Source organism: Protopterus annectens, chromosome 17.part0 (assembly GCF_019279795.1).
Source record: "Protopterus annectens isolate FY-2018-M chromosome 17.part0, PAN1.0, whole genome shotgun sequence".
Taxonomy (NCBI): domain Eukaryota; kingdom Metazoa; phylum Chordata; order Ceratodontiformes; family Protopteridae; genus Protopterus; species Protopterus annectens.
Genome location: NC_056751.1, coordinates 805,131,721 through 805,154,705, shown reverse-complemented (window position 1 = coordinate 805,154,705; position 22,985 = coordinate 805,131,721). Strand labels below are relative to the sequence as shown.

General features: G+C 40.0%; 1 protein-coding gene across 1 annotated transcript in view; it reads right to left on the bottom strand.

The window, feature by feature from the left end:
• Positions 1 to 22,985, bottom strand: part of SWAP70 (switching B cell complex subunit SWAP70) — a 1,273,088-nt gene that overhangs the window by 162,633 nt on the left and 1,087,470 nt on the right. The window contains exon 7 of the mRNA XM_044059373.1: positions 18,326 to 18,507. Coding sequence (XP_043915308.1) covers positions 18,326 to 18,507 — 182 coding nt within the window. The remainder of the gene's footprint in view (positions 1 to 18,325; positions 18,508 to 22,985) is intronic.

The following is a 22,985-nucleotide window of genomic DNA, read 5'->3' as shown; positions in this document are numbered from 1 at the left end:
TGGGATGATATGTTGGACAAGCCACTCTGCTTCGCAGGGGATGGCTTACACCTGTCACCACTGGGCTTCCGGATATTGGCTAAGGCTCTTGCCACCCCCATAATGCCTTTTTTAGGCAAGGCTCAAAAGACAAACCCACCTCCTTAGAAAACAAAAATGGAAAAAAACTAAGGGTAATGCTGCTCAACGCCAGAAGTCTAAATCTCAAGATGCAGGCACTTGATGCACTCCTCAGCATGGAGAACATCGACGTCTGTGCAGTAACTGAAACCTGGTTCAAGGCTCCTGAGAGCACCCCAGCACTACCAGGCTATACCTCGTATCATGCTTTTCGGCCCCAAAACCGGGCCGAACCACAAAGGGAGGGGAGTGTCCATATTCATAAAGGACACCCACACCTCCAGGTTAGTAGCAACACATGAAGCAACAGAGACCATACAGGTGCAACTAACCATAGGCAAAACTGCTATACAACACTCAGCCTTCCTGAAGACATTGGAGGATATGAATGTATCACAAAATACCATCATAATGGGAGACTTCAACTACCCAAACATAGATTGGGTACATTATTCTATCCCTAATACCCTAGCCCAAAGGTTCCTGGAATTCATAAATTCAAATGCACTGGAACAACTAGTCACCTCTCCCACTAGGGGAGATAATATACTAGACCTGATCATCACAAACATGGGGACAAAATGCTCCACACCGGAAGTATACCCCTCACTAGTGAGATCTGACCACAAACTAATCACCCTGGATATACATATCCCACCTCCACCCCCAGCACAAAAGACCACAGTGAAAAACTTCTCAAAAGCAGACTTCACTCTTCTTAAGAAGGAGATGGTATCCTTTAAGCCCACTGTGCCAGTGGATACCACATCCCGCAATGCCGAATCCTTCACAAATGCTTTCTATGGACATATCCAAGAATGCATGGATCATGCAATCCCAAACAAATCCAAGTCCCTCTCCACCAAATGTAAGCATCCTATCTGGTGGACCTCAGCCATAAACAAATTGTATAACAAAAGAAGGAAGCTACTGCACGTCAGAGCGAAATCCCATGAAGGGAAGACGTCTCTGATCAACATTAGCAGAAAACTACGTTCTCTCATAAAAACATCCAAGGCAAACTTTGAGAGAAAAATCGCTAAGGACACTAAAGATAACCACAAAGCCTTCTTCAGCTATGTTAGAAACCTGGGCGGAAACCCTCAGATATGCTCAGAGTTGGTCCACAACAACAAAAAATACACTGAACCCACAGATATTGCTAACATTCTGGCTGACAGGTTCAGTGCAAACTTCTCGCCTCCTTCACCCCAAAAGAAGAAATACTTATCCCAGCTGAATGTAATCTCCCTGTCATCTCAGATGTCCAAGTGAGAACCGCCCTAAACAAAGCAAAAAACACAGCATCAATTGGACCTGACGGTATCCCGGGGTGCGTGTTACGTGAACTCCAAGAGGAGCTAAACCCACACATAAAAATGCTATTTAACCTTAGCCTTACTTCGGGTTATGTACCTGTACATTGGCGTACAGCAACAGTGGTCCCACTCCACAAGGGGGGTGCCTCTACAGACCCTGGAAACTACCGCCCCATAAGCTTAACTAGCCTGGTCTGCAAAGCTATGGAAAGAATCATTATGGAACTCATAAACAGAGACATAGGGGACCTACAGACACTTGACCCCACCCAGTTCGGCTTTGTGAAGGGCAGATCCTGCCTTTTAAACCTGGTTGACTTTTTCGAAACAGTCACTAGAGCCATTGATGAGGGCAAAGCAGTCCATACAGCATACCTGGACTTGGCTAAGGCCTTCGACACAATACCCCACTCAGGCATCATAGATAAGCTAAACAGCTTAAAAGTAAACCCCTATGTCACTAGATGGGTTACAAACTGGCTAAAGGACAGAACCCATAAAGTTAAAATCGCTGGAGCAATGTCAGACTCAAAGCCAGTCACAAGTGGTGTCCCACAGGGATCTGTTCTGGGACCCCTCTTGTTTGGCATTTATTTCTCAGATGTTAAAGCAAACATGGGAGGGCTGTGGCTGACAAAGTTCGCAGATGACTGCAAACTAGGCACCATAGTCGATACACCAGCTGACACACACATCCTACAAAAAGGCCTCACTGAAACGGACAACTGGTGCCGTAGTCACGGCCTTAAACTAAATGCCAAAAAATGTATAGTCATCCCTTTTGGAAAAAACAAAGTACCCACAAATTATCACATAGACAGCAACCCACTGAGTACGGAAAAAGTAATCAGAGACCTAGGGACCCAAGTAGACAGCAACCTCTCATTTGACACCCACGTTGCCAAAGTGGTTAGAAAAACATTCTACCTTGCACACCTCATCATGAAGGGATTCACATCCAGATCCAAGGATGTCATTGTACCCCTATATTCCTCCCTCATCAGACCCATGATTGAGTACAATGCCCCATTTGGTATGTACCTCACCCGGCACTTGCAACAGCTGGAGAGACCACAGAAGTACCTCACCAAAAGGATCAAGGGTCTCCAACATATGTCTTATTCCGCCAGACTAAAGAAACTTCAGCTCTATTCAGTGGCATACTGCCTGCTCAGGGGTGATCTCTGCCTGACGTACAAGGCCATGTCCAATCAGGATTTGATGGACATGCTCCACCTCAAAAAATCCAAATTCATCAGGACCACGAGAGCTAAAGACTTAAACCTCGGCACAAGTATGAATAGGACATGCTGGAGGGATAGATTCATAACCCAAAGGCTTCCCATGCTTTGGAACAGGATCCCAGTTCGTATTAGGCAAAGCCCCTCGCTGACTCTCTTCAAGAGAAATCTTGATGAGTGGATGGGAGATCGAAAATTTACCCCAGGGGTCACATCTGGGTCACTGCTTGACAGGGGCACAGTAAACTAATTCTATTATATAAGGGGACCTTCATTGTGTCACTACTAGACAGAGGCACAGTATTCTAGATTTATTCTGTACATTTTTGTACCATTTCATGGGGTGGCAAAAGCCACATCACTATGGCTAGGCTTACAAATGCCCCAGGGCAGATAGCCTAGTACTATACTATGAAACTATGAAACTATATACATCACCTTTGGTCTCCCCAAAAAAAGAGTAAAGAGTCATCCAAGAGCAAAGAAATAAAATAAGCAAAAAATAAGTGTATAAACACACGCTCACATTAAAAATAAAACTAGTACCTCAAAATAAAGCTAGAGCTTGTAATGAGAATCTGATACAGGAAAGTTTAAAAAAATCTGCACCAATTACCAATAAGCTTAGCAAGCCCATAGAAGAATATTTACAGCTGGGCTACAAGCCTAGGAAATGGGCAAGCTAGCATAAATCAGATACTTCTTCACATAGAAATAAAAGAAGGGTAGTGGAAAGGGGGGTGTCTGTTCCTCTGCTTCTGTTGATTTTATTTTATTTATATTTTGTTGACTCAGTTACTTCCACCAAGCTTGTGAGCAGTGGTGGTAGTCATACCAACTAGGAAAAACTTGGCTGGCCAGTGGGGAAAATTCCTCTGTTCTCTTTTACATATGTGTGCATATGCTATGTAGATATTATAAACTTTTTGTAAATGAGCAAATAATTGTTGCTCTGGTTTATATCTGGAAGAAGATGAATACATTTTAAGGTGCTTCTATTCATTTCAGTAAGTGCCATGAGATCTTTAACAACTATCTGAGTTATCATTAACTAAGGCGGAAAGGATTTCAGTTTAATGTCTCATGCGAAGTACAACACCTCAGGAATGCAGCATCTCCTGATGCTGTAAGGCAGTGTTAGTAATGGAAAACAAATACAAGCATGTGCTGTGGAACTAGAACCCACAGTCTTCTAATCTCCCAGGGATTGAAAGGCAAGTGTACTGCATGCCAAAATACTGACACTTCTAGTCAACTGGAACCAAATCATTAGTAAGACAGATGAACACTGAACCAGTTAAATTGCCTTTGTAGACATTCCAAATAATGTCACCAGTTAAGGTATACAGTACTCTTGCTTGAACTCCTGCTCATTCAAAAAAAACCTGCTGGTAGGGGATAACATTTTATATTTCTGAATGTGCGTAGACAACTGAATACAAACTGTTTAAAAATATATGTGTCTGTGTGCGTGTGCCAGGTCATTAGGGAAATTCCTCTGTTCTTTTTTACACTTGTATATGTACTATGTAGTTATTATTAACCACTTGTAAACATGCAAATAATTGTTGCTCTCTTTATACCTGGAAGAAGATGATTGCAATTTAAGGTGTTCCTTATTCCTTTTCAGTAAGTGTCATGAGATCTTTTCCATCTATCTGAGATACCATCAACTAAAGCAGATGTATTTCAGTTTAATATTTCATACAAAGTACAACTCAGGAATGCATCATCCACCTGATGCTGTAAGGCAGTGTTAGAACTGGAAAACAAATACAAGCACTTGCTGAGGGACCAGAGCCCAAAGTCTTCTCATCTCCCAGCATTAAACATGCTGAAACACCGACACCTCTAGTAAAACCAAACTGAACACAGACGATAACACTACCTAAGAAGTAAGGGAGGAGCATTTTCAAAAAATCTTGTGGATGATTTATGCTTGCAAGGTAATATGATAATGAAAGAGGACTCTGTGGTGAGGAATAGTGATGGATTCCCCATTAGGCATACAAACAGGAAGTCTCTGTCATGTGTCATTGTAAATGTTCTATAACCGGATACAGGATATTTGTATTTGCTCCCTCAATAATCTGATCCTAAATAAACCCTCTGTCCAGAGGCAAGGTCCTATATTCAACTTCAGACACTGAATAATTGCAGGGGCCCACAAGGCTTTTTAAAAATGTTCCTTGGCTTTATATGTGCCCAGTCTGCAATGGATTTCAAGAAGGGCTTGACTTAGCTTGATTCAGATCAAGCATCTGTTATCTTAAACACTCACTTGCTATTGATTCACAGCATTCCACTAGACAAAATCTAAGTGTTCTTAGGAAACATGTTGACAAGATTCTGAATAGTAATAATGGATGTTCAACAAAAACACCGCCTTACTGCCATATGGGAAATAGTGCCCTGCTAGCCAATCTCTGGCAGTCTAACAAAGCTCAGAGCTCCTCCCCTGCCTTCCAAAGTATGTGATGGACCAATCCTCTGAGAACATCAGTCTTCTAGTGCCACAGTAACAGAAGGATCTCCGAGAACACTGCCGCTTACTGGGTTTTATTTCCTCCCTCACCTTTTTTCTATCAGTGCTTGAAGGGTGAATTCTGCTCTTTTTTCTGATTAGGAATTTTGTACATACTTCTATTTTTACTTTGAATTATACAGTAAGGCCTATGCAGTTGATTAAAAGCTTTATTTTGAACTGCTGTCAGGAAAACTTGCTGATATTGCAGGTTCTTCTTTGGGGTTATGTTTATTTAAGGTGACTGAGCAGGATTACAGTACTTTAAACAATTTTGTTGAAATTACAATTTTGGCACCATTTAGTATGTTGAACATTTCTGACAGGAATTTTTCATCAGTTTATGATTTATTTTCTGTCTAAGGCACTTTAGCCTATATCCACTCGTTTTTACTGAAACTAACTTGTTATTTTTTACTAAATTAAGGGACTTTTGGGCATGTATTCTGTACTCAGAACAGTGTGTTGCAGAAATTATCATTTTATTCAGTGCAGCCTTTAGAATAGTACCTCCTGCAGAAATAATCTTTAGCCTGTTTTTGGTGCAATTTTGTATGCTAAACATTTTTGACAGGAATTTTTCATTAGTTTTTCTAACCGAATACTGTTTTAGGCTGTATCCACTCATTTGGACTGAAACTGTCCTTTTTTTTTCAAAATCAGGGGACTTTTGATGATATATTTTATGCTTGGAACTATGTTACTGAAACTGTTAAGAATAGTATCCCTACAGAAATGGACTTTAGATTTCTTTTTAGAGAGAGAATAGTGGGATTTCTCCATTTGTTTACTGGGCTGAACATGCAGCCAGTATTTGGTATTGATCTGGCTAGCTTTTTATCCCCTGACTTATAGAAATAAGTCAAGAAATATGCCTCAGTCTACAGCCTGTGTCTCCATATTAGCCTTAAGAATGCTATTGGTCCACTCATCTTCTTTTGTTTTCAGATACTCTAGTGTGGTGTTAGGACCACAATTGTGCATGACATGAGGGAATAGACTCATCCTTTGGGGCTGCAGCAGTGTCTGGGTTAGGTGGAGGAGAACCAAACTCTTTAGGTGTAGGAGACGTCAGGGGGTACAGAATCTGTTGCCAGTGTTGATATGCATACCCCCATAGAGCTTCACCCTAGTGTGATGTATGCAAAAAAGGTAGAAGACCTACCTCAATCCAAGACAACAGTCTCTGGCTGTGATTACACCTGAATTGGTTGCTATGGTTAGATCCATTGTTCAGGCAGTTGATTACAGGGTGAAAACCTGGCTTAAGAGTAAGGCCAGTGCTCATACCTCCATTCACCTACCCAGGGATCCTCACTTTGAACAGATTTGGAATCTGATGTTTCAGAAGTGTCAGAATCAGATCAGTCAGCTTCTTCTGAGGATGAATAACTACAGAAACCCAAGCAGATGCCCCCCCCCAAATGCTGGCTAGATTAAGGAATGTATTCAATCTGCTGATCAGCTTTTACTCTCTACTTCCTAACAGACAATGACATTTACTCATACTGCTCTTGCTCAAACTATTTATTTCTCTTATATTTTCTTCTAGAAGTGCTATTCCCATTATTTATATAATTTTATCTTTCTTTAGTGGAATTGCATGCCCTCAAGGAAGCCACCCTTGGTCTCTCCCATTCCTTTCTTATTTCTCCTTGCCTGAGACAGTTATTAAACCATTTTCATTTCTGAACTAGTATGTGTGCACAGTCAACAATGATTCAGTGCACTCAACTGTCTCTTTAGTGTGTTCTTCTTTTGCTATAAAAGTGTCCCTGCAAGGAAATAGATATGCAGGCAACAGTGAAGTCTACAGTTTGAATACCAGTCTGTCGGCTATATTTTATGTAAATTATAAATATTATGGCAGCCTAAAACAAAAAACTTTATCCACTATAATAGCTCTATTTTCTTAGACCACAGCAGTCCCACTGGTACTTTCTTCTTTAACTGTGCTCAGTTTATTGTTTTTAGCAGTCCACTGTTTCCCTTCCTTAAGTTTTTTTCTCTTCTTGTGTAACTTCTTAGAATTCTGAGCCAGTATTTTTCCACACCTGGACTACTACATTACGGTTTATTTTTTCTCATTATTTTGCTGATCTGTGGTGGTTGGGGTGGCCTTTTGGACTTTGCATTTCAAAGTCCATAGAAACCTCCTTACGTTATACAGTTGTTCAAACAGTCAAGTGCAATTTTTTACTGTTATCACCATTAGTCAGGTCAAGGTAACACTGGACCAACTCTCCTACTAAAACTGTGTTCTACAGCAATAAAATCAAGACTTTCATCTACTAACTTAGAGGCATTTTAAACTGCATTATTCCTTTTTTGTTTTTTTTTTCTGTCTCTTTGCCAGGTTTTCAACCTTCTTCATTCCACTCACCTACCATACCCCCAATTCTCACCCAATCTCTCTTACTCTGCATTTATACTTCCATAGCACCACCCACATATACCTTAAGCTAATACCATCAGTTCTCTCCAGAAAGAAAGCAATCAATAGAATTAGTCCCAACAGTAACATCCACTCTTTACCACCCAAGACTCTCTCCTTCAAACTGTCTTAATCCTTGTCCCCTACAACTATCACATTACATCTCTACAACCAACCCAGTACCCTCCTAACATTTTCTAATCGTAATTTACAACAAAGATAAAACCCAATTTAAATAAGATGCTCCTAACTCAGACTATTTCTCCTCACTCTACTAGCCTTCATCAACAATTATCAAATACACCTCCATCAAATACTTAGGACTTCAACCAAACCTCACAAAGAATATTAACATCTACCCAGCCTGCCTTTCTCCATAATACCATATCCCTACAAACAAGCCATATTTGATCTATCTATAAACACCTCAAAACTAAGTACCCAAATTTAACTGGCCACACTCTTCCCTCTGTAAAATATCAATTCAAAAAATTAGCAGAGACATTCACCTCAACCCAGGTCCCACTGTTCATAATATATGCCTACCTTGCCACATACACTCCTGATGTAGTCATAGTTACTGAAACGGGTTAAAAAAGAAATAAAGGATAATAAGATTACCCCCCCCCCCACGGATACAGTATAGTGAGGCATAACAGGCAAAACCGAGCATGCAGGTGGTGTAGCAATCATCTATAAGAATTTTCCAACCATCACCTTACTTTCACAAGAAATACCCACATTTAACAATGCTGAACTTCTAATAGCACTCCTAAAAATCACCAACAGGAAAACTATATGTTTAACAGCAATTTATATACCACCAGGGAATAACACTGATACTGCTGAAAGCATCATGTATTGGATATCCCAACAAATTAACCATGAAACTATACTTGGAGACTTTAAAATAGACTGGCAATTCATACATTCCGCTACCCCCCACTAAATCCATAAACTTGTTCAGCTTCAGACGATTAATAACCACACTTACTAGATTCAATAAAATTCAGGAAGACACTCAACATTAGAGTGAATTCTTACAAGCAAACCAGACAAACTGACAAAAGTAGGCTGCCTGTCAGATAGCATAAGTGACCATATACAAACATATGCTATTAGAACTCACCATAACCTAGATAAACATATTATCCATAATCAAATACGAAATAAAACCAATTTCAGCAAAGATATTTTCTTAAAACAATATAACTGGAATGTAGTTCGAACAAAGCCACTAGATACTGCTGTAGAACACTTTAATAACATATTCTTACAGACTTTAAATAATCTAGCACTGGTATGTAACAAAATAGTTAAGTCCAACCATGCACCATGGCTGACAAAAGAAAGAAAAAAAATCATGACAAAAAGGGATAAAGTGTAGAATAACTGTATAAAAATACAACTCAAAATGCTTTCCAACAATTTAGACATCTTAGAAACTTTGCAAAACTCCATGTCAAATAGGATAAGCAGAAATACAACACCAACCTAAAAGACAAACATAAAAACAACCCAAAACGTTTTTGGTCATCACTAAATAAACTACTCCACACTGGCAAGACCACCACTCTATCTCTCCAAAAACAGACAATATGACAGACTATCCCCACACAGTTTAATTCCTACGTTACACAATCAATATTATCTTTCGTAGACACTATCACATCTGCCCCCCTCATTCCACCCCTGTCCAATCAAAACCACCCACAGCTCTTCAATTTTAGTCCAGTACTTACCCCACCCACAACAAAGCTGATCCTTAAACTAAAAAACACTTCTGTAGCTGTAGACCAGCTACCATCAAACTACCTAAAAATGGCCACAGAAGTCATGACCTTCCCTGTCTTTATACTAATTAATAGGTCCACAGTAGAAAAATATGTCCCATCACTGCAGAAAAAATCCTACATAATACCACTGCATGAAGGCAGCACATGTGCAGAGTTTAATAACTACTGACCAATTTTCTTATTCTTCTCCAAAATATTAGAGAAATGTATCCATATACAGCTGATGCAATATCTAACCTCAAATAATGTGCTCTTAGTAACACAACATGGCATTAGGTCCCAGCACAGCACCACTATTGATCTACTACACATTACCAGTATAATAAACCAACCTAGAAACAATGGTCAGCTTGTGTCCACCATGTTCTTAGACTTGTTAAAGTCATTTGATACTGTCTCATATCAGCAACTGATCATTTGACTGTCACAGTACTCCTTGTTGTGGTTCCTTAGCTATCTATCTGCAACAAGCTGTTAAATGGCAACAAACCTACTCATCTTTTCAACCAGTTACTACAGGTGCCCCTCAGGGCTATATTCTGAGTTCTCTACTATTTAATATATTTATTAATGGAATCTACACCTCTACTCACCATGCTGGTTTGGTTCAGTATGTAGATGACTCAACATTAACACGTGCAGCCTCAACAATAAATAAGCTCCAAGACATTACACAAAAATCTTTCTCCTCTGTAGAAACCTGGCTCAAAGAATCAAATATCCTACTCAACCTCAAGAAAACTGAGTTAATGATTTTGTTACCACAAAGTCAGCAAATAATACTGTCATTCAAACTGTAACTCACAGTAAACTTCTAGGAGTTATAATAGATGACAATCTGAAATATGACCAGCATGTACTGCACACCATTAAATGTACTCACCAGAAACTAGGCTCCCTTTATAGGATCAATGGCTTCCTTACAGATACTGCAAGAAAACCTCTAGCCACCACCTTCTTAGACCCTTTTTTATGCTGCTCCAATTCTAACAAACTTCAAGGATACCCAAAGAAAGAAACATGGCTAAATTTGCCTCCAATCTCCTCATAGGATCCATCATTGTCATAGCTTAAAGCAATTAAACTGGTCTGAACTACACAACTACCTAACATATTGTATAGATGCAAATAGAAATGCAACTACTCTGTTTTTAACTGGAACTTTGTATAATGCAATATAAGCAAGTGGACCTTTTCTCCCTGGGCCTCTGCTGAAAAAGTACAGTTGTGTAAAATCTTACCATAACAGCAGGTGTCCTTTCCTTCACTACTGCAGTATTCTTAACACCTGGGATTTCCTGCCTAGGGCAGCCCAACATCCAATTAGTATACCAAAGCCTTAGGTTGCTTTAATGTATGCTGTAGGTCACATGTATGCTCCTCATCTAGTGTACGGCATAAAGGTGATGTCCGGACATACCATCCTCAGAAATGATAGTCCCAGTAGGAACACAAGCCCAAGGAAAGCCAAGAGTTAACCAGTACATCCAGAACAGAAATTGACCGGGGGAGAAGGGAGGGTGTGAATACTGCAACAGTGAAGGAAAAGACAACTACTGTTACAGTAAAATTTTACACAAATGTACTATGTACATTACTGCTGATGCAGTATTGTTAACATCTGGGAGAGTGCCAAAGCTTAAGAAGAAACTTGGGAGGAAGAAGGACCAGCAGACCTCTCTAAGAAGCCATGAAGGATGGCCCTAGCAAAATCAGCTCTAGCTCTGGAGATTCCATCCAAATTGTAGTGCTTGGTAAAGATAAAAAGCACCAGAAGAAGCCACAGTTCTAGTAGAATGAGCCTTTACAGAAGAAGGAAAGTTCTTAGCATGAAAAGAATAACAAAAGGAAATAGCTTTAGAGATCCAAGATGAAATAATCTGCTTAGATACGGCTAATCCTAGGGACCTAGGATGAAAAGAAACAAACAACTGATCAGATTTTCTAAGAGACTTAGTCTTATCCAGATAAAACATGAGCTGCCTATGCACATCCAAAGTATGTAGCAGCCCCTCACTGGCAGATTGTGGAGAGGGGAAAAAGGGAGGCAAACTGATAGGCTGATTAAGAGACAACTCATTAACCACCTTGGGCATAAAAGAAGGATTAGCACGCAAGGACATCCTGTCCTTATGAGACACCAAAAAAGGAGGACAAACCTTAAGGGCTTGAAGCTCTGACACCAGTATGGCAGAAGTAAGGGCCAAAAAAGAACAGTCTTTCAAGAGCAATGCTGCAAGGAAGCTGAAGCAGCAGGCTCAAAAGGAGCCTGAGTGAACTTCTCCAAATCAATGTTAAGATCCCAGGAAGGAGGAACAGGCTTCCTGGAAGGTCTAATATGAAAGACCCCTTTATGAGGAATCTCTCTCCTACACTGGCACTTACCCTTCTTGGATGACATAAAATCCCAGAAGCAACCAAAAGACTAGAAAAAAAAACAGCTGGGCACTTATCTGCAAAAGCTATGAAACCAGCAACAGAATGTAGGTATTCAGACTGATGATCAAGAGATGGCATTTAGACTGGAGGCAAAGACGTTCTGAGGACGGTATGTTCAGACATCATCATTATGCCCTACTCTACATGAGGAGCATAAATGTGATGAACAGCATATCTTAAAGCAACCTAAGGCTTTGGTATACTGTCCGGACATGGGGCTGCCCGAGGCAGGGAATCCCAGATGTTAAGAATACTGCAACAGTGATATGAACGGACATCAGATATTACCCAGTCAGGCTTTCCCAGTAAACAAAGACAAATAAATAAAATAATAAATAAATAAAATTGGGAACAATTTTTGGTTGCTCCTGAGGTCAGCAAGGTATATGATCTTTAGGAGGATGAAGCCCCGGACATGACAACCTTCTCTCCATTAATCCCAAGGTTGGAGGATGTTTTATGAAAACTTGCAGTTCTCCTCTACTGAATGAGCTTTTGCCTAAAAAAAAGCATTTAAAAAATTCAAGCTGTGCTCAACCATGCCTGGTCTCCAAACCTTATTTTCTGTAAATCCACCTACTTTGTCCCTAATGACATCTTCCAACAAAAAGGCTACCTCTTCATCAAACCCAGTCCCCTCAGATAATCTAGACAATTGGCTAGAATCTCATGGAAAGAAGCTGGTGCAATCCAACATGGCAGCTTTTAAGGCGTTTAATACCAGTGTTTTATATGGAAGTTTGTGTTGAGGTGTATGTATAGTTTAGATGAGTTTGTTGCATCATTACTCACAGAGCAAAAAGTTTGTCACAGATATTTTATCATATTTTTCCAGTGTTTCTCAAGTGCCTAAATATGCTTTAAAGAGTGCCTTGGAAGGGGCTGATACTGTTCCTAGAAATGCAGTGACATCTGTGGTCATAAGGAGGTGCTTGGTTGAAAAGTAAAAACTTTCTGATGTGTTAAAAAATGAGATTATGAATGCTCCATTTGATTCTGATTGCGTTTTTGGTACAGCAGCTGATCAGATCCTTAAAAACTGGGATAACGGAGGTAAACTGATGCACGGTGTGTCTAAAATGTTCCACATTCCCATGTTTCCCTCCATTAAACAGACTAATTTTCAGTGGCACAACAAATGAAAGTCCCGGCCAAACAAAAGCCATGGCACCAAAAGGAAATGGCAGGACAGGAACTCTACCAAACCTAACAAGAGAGGATTCCTTTCCCAAAAAGGATAATAACATTCCTTCCAACCTATGACTGTGCCAAGCATTGCACCCATCATTTCCAAGTTCTCCTAAGGCTTCCCTATTTCAAATGTTAGCTCTCAACAAAGCGGTCTGGCCGCCAGCAGTTTTTGACAAATAGGTGCTCAGCACTGCTGGCAGAGGATACAGGTGGCAATGGCAGGAACATCCACCTCAGTTCAAGGGACCTCAGTTCAAGGGATGCTCCCTCAGCCACTGGACCAAACTTGTTACTTCCTCCTACACTCTGGCAAATGTTGGACTCAGAAGTCACAGAACAGATTCCTCTTTTGGAAAGGTTTCTACTCCAGGATTTTACTGGTTAACAAAAAAGAGCTATCATGGAGACAGGCACTGGATCTTTCCTTTCTGAATACCTTTATAAAGTCCCCATGTTCAAGATGCTCACTCTGAAGGCAATGCTTCCTCTTTTGCTGTACTGCTGTTTCATGCCGACCCTGGACTTGAAGGATGCATATCACCATATCCCCATTGCTCATCACTTTAGGAAATATGTGAGATTTGTTGTGTCTGATTCACTTTTCTGCATTACTGGTTGGGCTGTCCACTGTACCCCCAGTGTCTACCAAATGCCTTGCTCCAGCAGTGGCTCACTGATGGACTCTTAGTATTCACATCTTTCCTTACTTGGATGACTTGCTGATCTGTGCAGAGTCTGTATCCATGTGTTTGTAATCCCAAGAGAATGTCTCAATCTAATTTTTCCAGCCAGTGCTCAAGCCGAACCTTTGGAAGTTGTGGCTGACACCCTCACAAAGACTTGTCTTCCTGGTGTGCTTAATCAACTTCAAGAAAAGAACGGTCTTTCTTCCAAAAGAGACAGGCCTGTCTTACTAGGTTTTGTTTCTGGAATCCTCCAGGTGGAATTTCATCTTGGTAGGAGAATTACTAAAAATTCTGGGATTTATGGCATCCATGTTTCTCAGGATACCACTGCTCCATATGAGGAAAATTCAATGCTATGTCTGGAACTGTTGGACTCTGCACCTACATTCTCTCAAATCTTGGTTAACAGCTGATGCCCTTCATCAGACGAGAGTTACAGTGGTGAACACAGCTGAGTATCAGTCCGGGACTTCCCTTCTTATCTCCTGTTGTGGCACAATTGGACCAGACTGATTCATCTGACTTCACTTGGAGAGTGACGTCAATGGGAGTGCAAACGCAAGGCACTTGGAGGCCCATGGACACATGGAAGTGCACCATTATTGAGGAAATGTTGGTAATGATCCATGTCTTGAAAGTTTTCACTTATATAGACTCCAGGTCTTCCTCTATTGGTTATGAACAACACCACAGTGATGTGGTACCTCAACAAACAAGGGGGTACAAGGTCATTCCCACTGTGTTTGATGGCAATGATGGCCTTTGAGCTGGCTTTGCAACATTCTCTGACACTTCAGACATCATACATTCCGTCAGAGCAAAACATCATGGTAGACAGACTAAGCAGTTCCTGGGCAGACCCACAGAAGTGGCAGCTTAAGGCAGTAGTGTTCCAGGATCTTGTCCAGATATGGAGAATGCCTCAAGTAGATCTTTTGCCTCCTTTCAATACAGACAGCTAGAGAAATTCTATTCCAGATATCCCTGCAGCCATGCTTGTAGGACAGATGCATTCTTGTTCTCTTGGACAGGAATGTTCCTGTATGCATATCTACCCTCTTCCACTAATTCACAAGGTGCTTCTGAAGGTTCAGAATGAAATGCCAAAAATAACTGTGGTGACCCCCCCCCCCATTTGCCCAGGAAGTGTTGGTTCTCCCTTCTAATGGTAGTGGCCAAGGGCAATTACCAGGACTTCCTCACACTCTGGATTTTTGCACACAGTCTGAAGGAGTGGTGCATCCCAATTTGGAACAACTGCAAATAACAGCCTGGATGAGTCAATCCTGACTCAGTTTAGGCACTTGTTTCATGAGGATGTGCAGCAGGTGTTAAAGGAGAGCAGAAAACTTTGCAACTAAAGAATTTTCCCTGGGATTCAATAATGCCTACACTAAGTGTACACCATTCTGAATAAACAGACAACACAAGCTATGTCACACCTTCCTCCTCCTCCTAATTTTAGTTTTCCTACTGATTTCCTTGCAGCCTTAATTATTGAGGGGATTCATAAAAATTACCACAAACTGCAGACTACATGTACATGTAGTGTAATCTTTCTGAGTGACTAGAAAGCACAAAAAATATGGTAAGGAATATTCTTGAATACAGATTGTATACGCTTGGAAGAAGGAAATTAGGAACCTTCAAATGCGGGAGATGTAATAAATGTGAATATATTATTAATGAAGGTGAAATTTACTTGGAAAGTAGAAATAGGTGGATAAGGAGTAAAGGGCATTATTGTTGTGATACGAAGGGGTTGGTATATCTTGCAATATGTCAAAAATGTAATTCGTTTTACGTGGGTAAAACGGAGAGAAAGTTAAGAAGAAGAATATATGAACATATATATGAGATATCCAAAGCAAAAGATACAAACGCATTATATAAGCATACTAGAGTTTGTGGAGGTTATAAGTTCTTCTTCTTAGTATTGGAACAAATTAAGAAAGATATTAGAGGTGGCCCTTGGGAAGAACAAATAGAATATAAAGAATTATGGTGGCAAATAACCCTGGAAGCAGGTAAATTCCCAGGGTTAAATGATTATTTTTCTATACTGCCATTATTAAAACTAAAGGCTACCAAGATGTGATGGTTATAATACTTACTTATGACAGTAGATGGTGCTAGTTCCCCTAGAATAAGTTCTTTATACATGGCTTATAAGCATTACCTGCATTAATACTTTTATTTCTTTATAAAAGACTTCCTCTTTAATATTCACAAATATCATAAGTTTTAATGTTTTTATAAAGCATTTTATTATTTTTTAAAGTTTTAAATATTTAATTTATAAAAAATGTTCTGTATTTAAATACATATATAGTTGATTAATATTTATGAGTCCAATAAGAATGCTGACTAGTGGATTTTAAATTGTTATTATGGAACCCTATTGGTCTGTTGATTCTAGTTGTTATATATAAGATGTAATTATAGTAATTAATTGATTATCTGATGAAGTCCGAGTTGTGTGGACGAAAACGCGATTGGTTTAATAAAAGCGTTAATGAGTTTTCTGTGTAGTGTGTAATAAAGCTGAGTTTTTTAAAAAACAGATTTTCATTCACTCTATTAGCCCACTGCGCTCTGTTTTTGGATACGCTTAGAGTACACTTACTGCAGGTGTTAATAGATCTGGCCCACAGATGGATCATGTTTTTAAGTGGTGTATAAAGAGGAATACAGGGTTCCTTAAGTTTAACATCCTTTTGGCCTTGAAACATTTGTGTGACCTATTTCCGGATGGCTTATCTTATGGGTCCATTAAGGCGCATTTAGCAGCCATCTCTACTTATCTGCCAATGGATCCCCCTCTTTTTTCTTGTCTTTTTGTAAAACAGTTCATGAAAGGAGTTGCATATGAAACCCCATCATGAGTAAATTCCTCCTCCTTCATGGGATTTCAACTATGTTCTGGAAGAACTGACCTTACCACCTTTGAATCTACCGCTCAGGCTGATCTGAAGTTCTTAACATGGAAAACTGTTTTGCTTATTGCTCTGACATCTGCAAGGCAGGTCTCTGAGTTGCAAGCAATCATGGTGGGATAACCTTACCCGATTTTCCACAGGGATAAGGTTGTGTTACCCACTAACTCCTCTTTCATGACAAAAGCAGTCTCCAAATTTACCCTCAAGTCAGTCTATTAACCTCCCTGTGTTCTTCCCAGAGCCTAAGAAAAGGGAGAAAGGATACTTCATACCTTCGATGTGGACTGGCAGCTCAGAAACTACCTTGACAGAATGAAACCATTCAGGTAGGCTGAAAGGCTTTTTATTTCCTACACAGGGGCAAAGAAGGGTCAACCAGTCTTTTGGCAAACCATTGCACTTTGTTTGCCCTCTAGTATTGTTTTTTTATTGTGCCCACTATGGCAAGGTGAGTCCAGGCAAGGTAAAGGTGCATTCCACCAGGGCCTTTTCTTCTGCAATGTCTTATTGGAAAGGAGTGGACTCTAAGTATTCTGTAGGCAGTAACTTGATCTTCTGTCCATACCTTTACAAAGCAGTACAAGATGGATGTCTTTTCTAAATGGAAAGCAGGCTTCACTAGGACCATTCTCCAGGGGCTCTGGGACAATTATCCTTTGTCCTCCCAGGTTGGGTAACCTTTGGGAATCTACCCATACGCTAGTAAGACAATGTATTTATTGAACATAGTACTGTGTTGTAGGACACACTGCTTTACTGGTAGCACCTGCCTACTATGCTCTTTTTGGTCAGTTGCTATGACCATAAAGTTGGTATATTTATGGTGGTGTGGGGGTGCACCCTTGGAAAACACTTTCTTTATTTTTTGTGTGTAGTTTGATCTTTTCTAGTCCTGTCAAAAAACTATTCAGAGTTTTTAATTTCAATCTTTTGTTTTAAGTTGTTTGGGTTCAACCTTGTGTATTTTTGTTGTTAGTTGATATACTTACATGTGTGTGTGTGTGTGTGTGTGTGTGTGTGTGTGTGTGTGTGTGTGTGTGTGTGTTTATAGTCACACCTTTAAGCACTCCCCCTTCACTACACAGCTAACTACAACTACAACATCCATTCTGTCTTCTTATGCAACAATTCATACTCCAACTCTAATATGGTAATTTTACTATTTCTGTCACACATAATACACCAAAACAACAATAACTGTAAGCATAAATCAATCCAAATATCCACAGTCACAAGAACAATACTATACCACAGCAGTAGTAATGTGAAGCAATGTTGCTTAAGTTATTCTCTGTTCACTTTTAATTTCACTGCAGAAGACATTATGAATAAAGAAGGTACTACATTACCTGTCCTTAGTGCTGTACTGTACACAACTACAGCAGTCAGGAAATTAGGTTATGTTACCTGTTAGTATTTCAGTGCAGTACTGCACATGGGACGATGATGAAACTGTTACTGTACATTGCAAATTAGAATGAAGAGGCAAGGTTTAAAACTTGTTGGTGAATAGACGTTTCCTCTATTTCTCTACTTTTGATTATTGTTTTATACTTCATAAAATGGTTAGCATACACTGTCTCTGAATGTTATCTTTAAATCTTTGTAACGATTAACAGCATTAGGCTATCCTTACCTTTCGCACTGTTTCTAATTCTTGTTGTTTGCTCTCGTTCGCCATCTGCAGTTCTTTCATTTGCCTCTCTATTTCCTCTTGTTCTGCTAGAAGTTTTTGCCGCATTTCATACCGTTTTTCACGTGCTTCCACATGAGGTGACGGGCTTCTCATTTTCAGCTGATTTATTGCTACCTGAATAGCTGTAAAAAAAAGATGAGAAGCATAAGGAACTGTGAACCCAGACTGTATCTGCCAAGGTCTGTATGAATTAAGTTTAATGTACAAGAAAACAGAGGCTTACCAGTCTAATGTAGCACTATTCTGCATTTTTTTGTTAGTTAAGCTGTCTTTGCTTCTACAACAGGCTGATAAAATACCTCAGTTGCAGGTGTGTGACTATGCTGTGGCCAAAGCTGGTTCCTTGAACCCCACATCTTTTTCCTGGGGACCCACCAGTGTAGTCTTTATTGCTACCATGGACCAAGGGTTAGACCTGTCCTCTGTGGCCGTTGAAGTGCCCTTGTTGAGCAAGGGAGAACCACTTTTGTTGGTCCTCGGAGAAGGGAAAGGAAATACTATTCTGCTTATCCAGAAAACTGTGCCATTCCTGGAGAGTTATTTTCTGCCAAAAGTGGGTCTGTTTCTTTAGATTTTCCTGTCCAAAAGAACAAAAATTTAACCATATGTCTTCTTTTTTCTCAGTTACCCTGGACAAGAGCAATTTATTGTGCTTAGCTCAGGGTTTAGTGTAGGCTCTTAACCCTTCCTGTACAGCTTTTTCTGGTGAATGAAAAAATAAACTTTAATTTTATAAAGATAGTCATGGATTTGAACCTCAGACTAACTGTGTAACCTGAGATCTATGTCATTATACTGAAAAAAGATGTTGCTGAAACCCATACAGTTGTCAGCAATGCGGTTAATAAAAAAAAAAAAGACAAAAATCCACACAACACCCACCAACAGCAAAAACAATGTTTTGCGGGGGGTGGGGAGGCATACCCTGCTAATTATTTATACCAATTCTGAGATTGCATTACAGTGGGGAAAAGGCAAATTTTTCAATCCCTAATGTATTGTGATCTCAGTCAGAACAGTTCGACAAAAAATTGTTAATCATATGGTCTCAACTATGTGGGTTTTGACAATTTGGTCATTCAACCAGTCAACCAGTTGACATAGACCCATAAACTCAGATTATGTGTTATGTCCACAGAATTCTGACTCATATTCTGAAGGGAGTGTTGCTTTGGACAGTAATTTTGAAGGTTTCTCTTTCTCTGAAACTAACTTTGGAATAAATCAGTCGTTTCAGTGGGAAAACAGTGATGTGTCTCAGTCGCTCATGAACTATTATAACTTGTTACAACTGGAATTTCCAGAACGTCCTCCTTTTCTTCATATTCTATCTGCACTGGAGGACTTTTTTACAGCAGCCTGCCTGCTGCCCCCAAAAAAGCAAAGCAACTTTATAAAGTGCCTCAATCCTTTTAAGTTTTTGTACACTCATCTTAGATATTACCCTGTAGTTATTGCTTTAGTTAACTCAGCTGCTGCCAAACATATGGTTAATACTAATTCCTCTACCTTCCAACAAGGATGAAAAGGGAAAAAGCCTTTGATAAAAAGGGAAAAAAAGGGAAAAAAGTGTATTCTTCTGCATCATTATTTTTTAGAATTCTCAATCTCTGGCCTCCTGGGACAATATGAGAAATATTTTGGCATTTGTTTCCTTTTGTAAGGAGAAACCTGCTTTGTACAGTTTGGTGTCGTCTGTGACTGAAGTGACTTCCTACTGTTTGAAATATGGTTATTATTGGTGATACCAATTCCAGGGCTGCTGCCACTGAACTGATATGAGGAGGTTTACCTGGCTGCATTATCAAAACCTCGTTGAGGATGTCAAAATTAAATTTTGGATTTTTCCCTTTGATACAGAACTAGTTTTTGGACCCTCTGCAGCAGAGGTAATTAAAAAGTGTGATAACCGAGAGGAAATCTGATCCAAGATCTCTCATTTTTTTTGTCCCTCCTCCATTAGGTTTGCCAAGAGATTCAATGCTCCCTTGACAACTTTCTTTAAAAAGCAAATAAATTGTCCCAGCAATCTGCTGGAAAGCAAAAGTTTAAAAGCATTGGCAGGGAGGTTCCAAAAACAAAGCTGGAGTCCCCCTGAACAAAGGACAGTCTAAGAAGTCTGAATGACTATATATATAGGATTTTTACACCCCACCAATCACACACACACACACACACACACACACACACACACACACACACACACACACACACACACACACACACACACACACACACACACACACACACACACACACACACACACACGTTGCTCCTTAATCCTTCCAGTAATTCTGAACTGCAGTTTCTCTATTTGACAACAGACTGTTTCAGAAAGATGGGTTCTGAGAGTAATGCATAATGGTTACAGATGGCACTGGGGGTCTCTCTCCTTTTCGGGGGAATTCCTCGTCACCTGCTAAACACAACTTTTCTTTTCCTTCCTGTCATTCTGCATATGCTTGTTTAGGGGGTAATAGAAGCTGTCCTTCCGCTTCAGTTAGGAAAGGGTTTTATTCCAGTATGTTCCCGGTTTTATAAAAAGAATTTGGAGACCAGTTCTGGATCATTCCTTTAAGAATCAGTTTCTGATAGTCTCCAAGTTTAAAATGCTGGCTCTTCACAACTTGTTACCCTTTATTCCCCATTTGAGTTTTCTAGTGACTTTAGATTTAAAAGATGCATGTCATCACATTCCTATAGATCCAGATTTCAGATGTTTCTTAAAGTTTCCTGGGTCTGGATCACATTATCAGTCTCAATCTACTGGTCCATGGATGTTCATAAAGTGTCTGGCTTCTATGACAGCCTAATGCACACTGCACAGTATTCATATTTTTTCATATTTACACAGCTTCCTTATCTTTTTCAGTGTCAGGAATCCCTCCTTTGGGTAAAGGAATCTCCCACACAAGCTGGGATTCCAAGAGAACTTGAAGAACTCTTGTCTGACTCTTCCTCACAGGATTAATCTCTTGAGCTGTCTTCTGGACACCTCAGTTCAAAGAGTTTTCTTCCACAGGAAAATAGATTTGTACTTAGACCTTTATTCTGAGTTTTTCCACTCAGACTTCTATCTCAGCAAGGCAATTCCACTGGAACTTGATTCTCAAGGCATCTAGGATACTCATGATAACTCTTACAAGACTCCACATGAGAAAAATTCAGTGGTACCTAGAATCTCTTTGGGCCCATCACCAACAACCCCTGATGTTTCAAATTCCAGTTCCTGCTCTAGCAGTCAGTTACAACACCTCAGACTTTGCTTGGGAAACAGTGTCTATGGGGATAAAAATCCAGGATCTTTGCAACTAAAAAGAAAGATCAAAAGAAAACTAAAAAGAAAGATAAAAAACACAAGAACATAAAAGAGATTTTACCTCTTTTATTGATTCTCTGTCAACCATTTGTTGTCTCCAGGAGCTCTTTAAGTGTTTACAGACAACATCACAGTTATGTGCTATATAAACAACCAACAGGGAACCAGCACTTGTCCTCTGTGCAGACAAGCCATGGTATCCTGGGATATAGCTTTTCAGCACAGTTTCACTGTACAGTAATCTTACATACTGTCACAACAAAACTGTGAGGCAAACAAGATGAGCAGGACCAGAACAGACCTTCACAAATGGAATCTGAATCGAGGTCTTCCAAGAATTGATCCAGCTATAGGGAACACCTCCAATACATCTATTTGCCTCTGCTCTCATCGATGAGTTGGCAAAATTCTGCTCCAGGACTCTATGCAAGAAAGCCTGGAAGATAGATGATTTTTCTTTTCCATGGACAGGCATGCTCATGTATGCTCTTTCACTCTTTCTACTAATATCCAGGGTCATTCTGAAGCTTCAAGAGGACTCTCTAAACAACATCGTGATGACTTCCTTCTGGCCCAAGCAACAGTGATTCTCCGTTCTTTTGGAAATGGCCAGCGGCAATGAAAACAAGCTTCCTCACAGACTGGATTTACTTGGGTATGACCAGGCCTGTTTGATACATCTCAGCCCCAAGCAACCACAAGTGAGTGCCTGGTGATAGAATTTTAATGCACTTTAGGCATCTCTTCTCTGAGGACATGCAGCAGGTATTAATGGAGGAATGAAAACCTACTACTCAAAAACCTAATTATTAGCAAATGTAAAAGAACCAGCACCCATTATGGGCTAGTGTTTTTGTTTGAGTTGCTGTACTATGGCCTATCTTACTCTTCAGTCAAGGTTCACTTATAAGCCATTTCAGCATGTCTGCCCAATGACTCCCCTCTTTCAATGCAACCTCATGTGAAAATGTTTTTGAAATGGGCATGGCATTAAGAAGCCTCCTAGGACACAGGTGGCTGCTCCTTGGGATCTTAATTTTGCATCAGGAGAACTAACTCTTGCTCCATTTGAACCAGTTCATCAGGCTGACTTGAGGGTCCTACCATGGAAAGCAATCTAATTGCTCTGCCCACTGCAAGAAGATTATCTGAGTTGCAGGCCATCCTTATCTCATTTTTCACAAAGATATGGTTTTGCTAAGAACTAATCCTTCATTTATGTCTAAAGTGGCAACTGCTGTACCTGAGCCTACATGAGCATTTCAAGTTAACAGTAGTCTG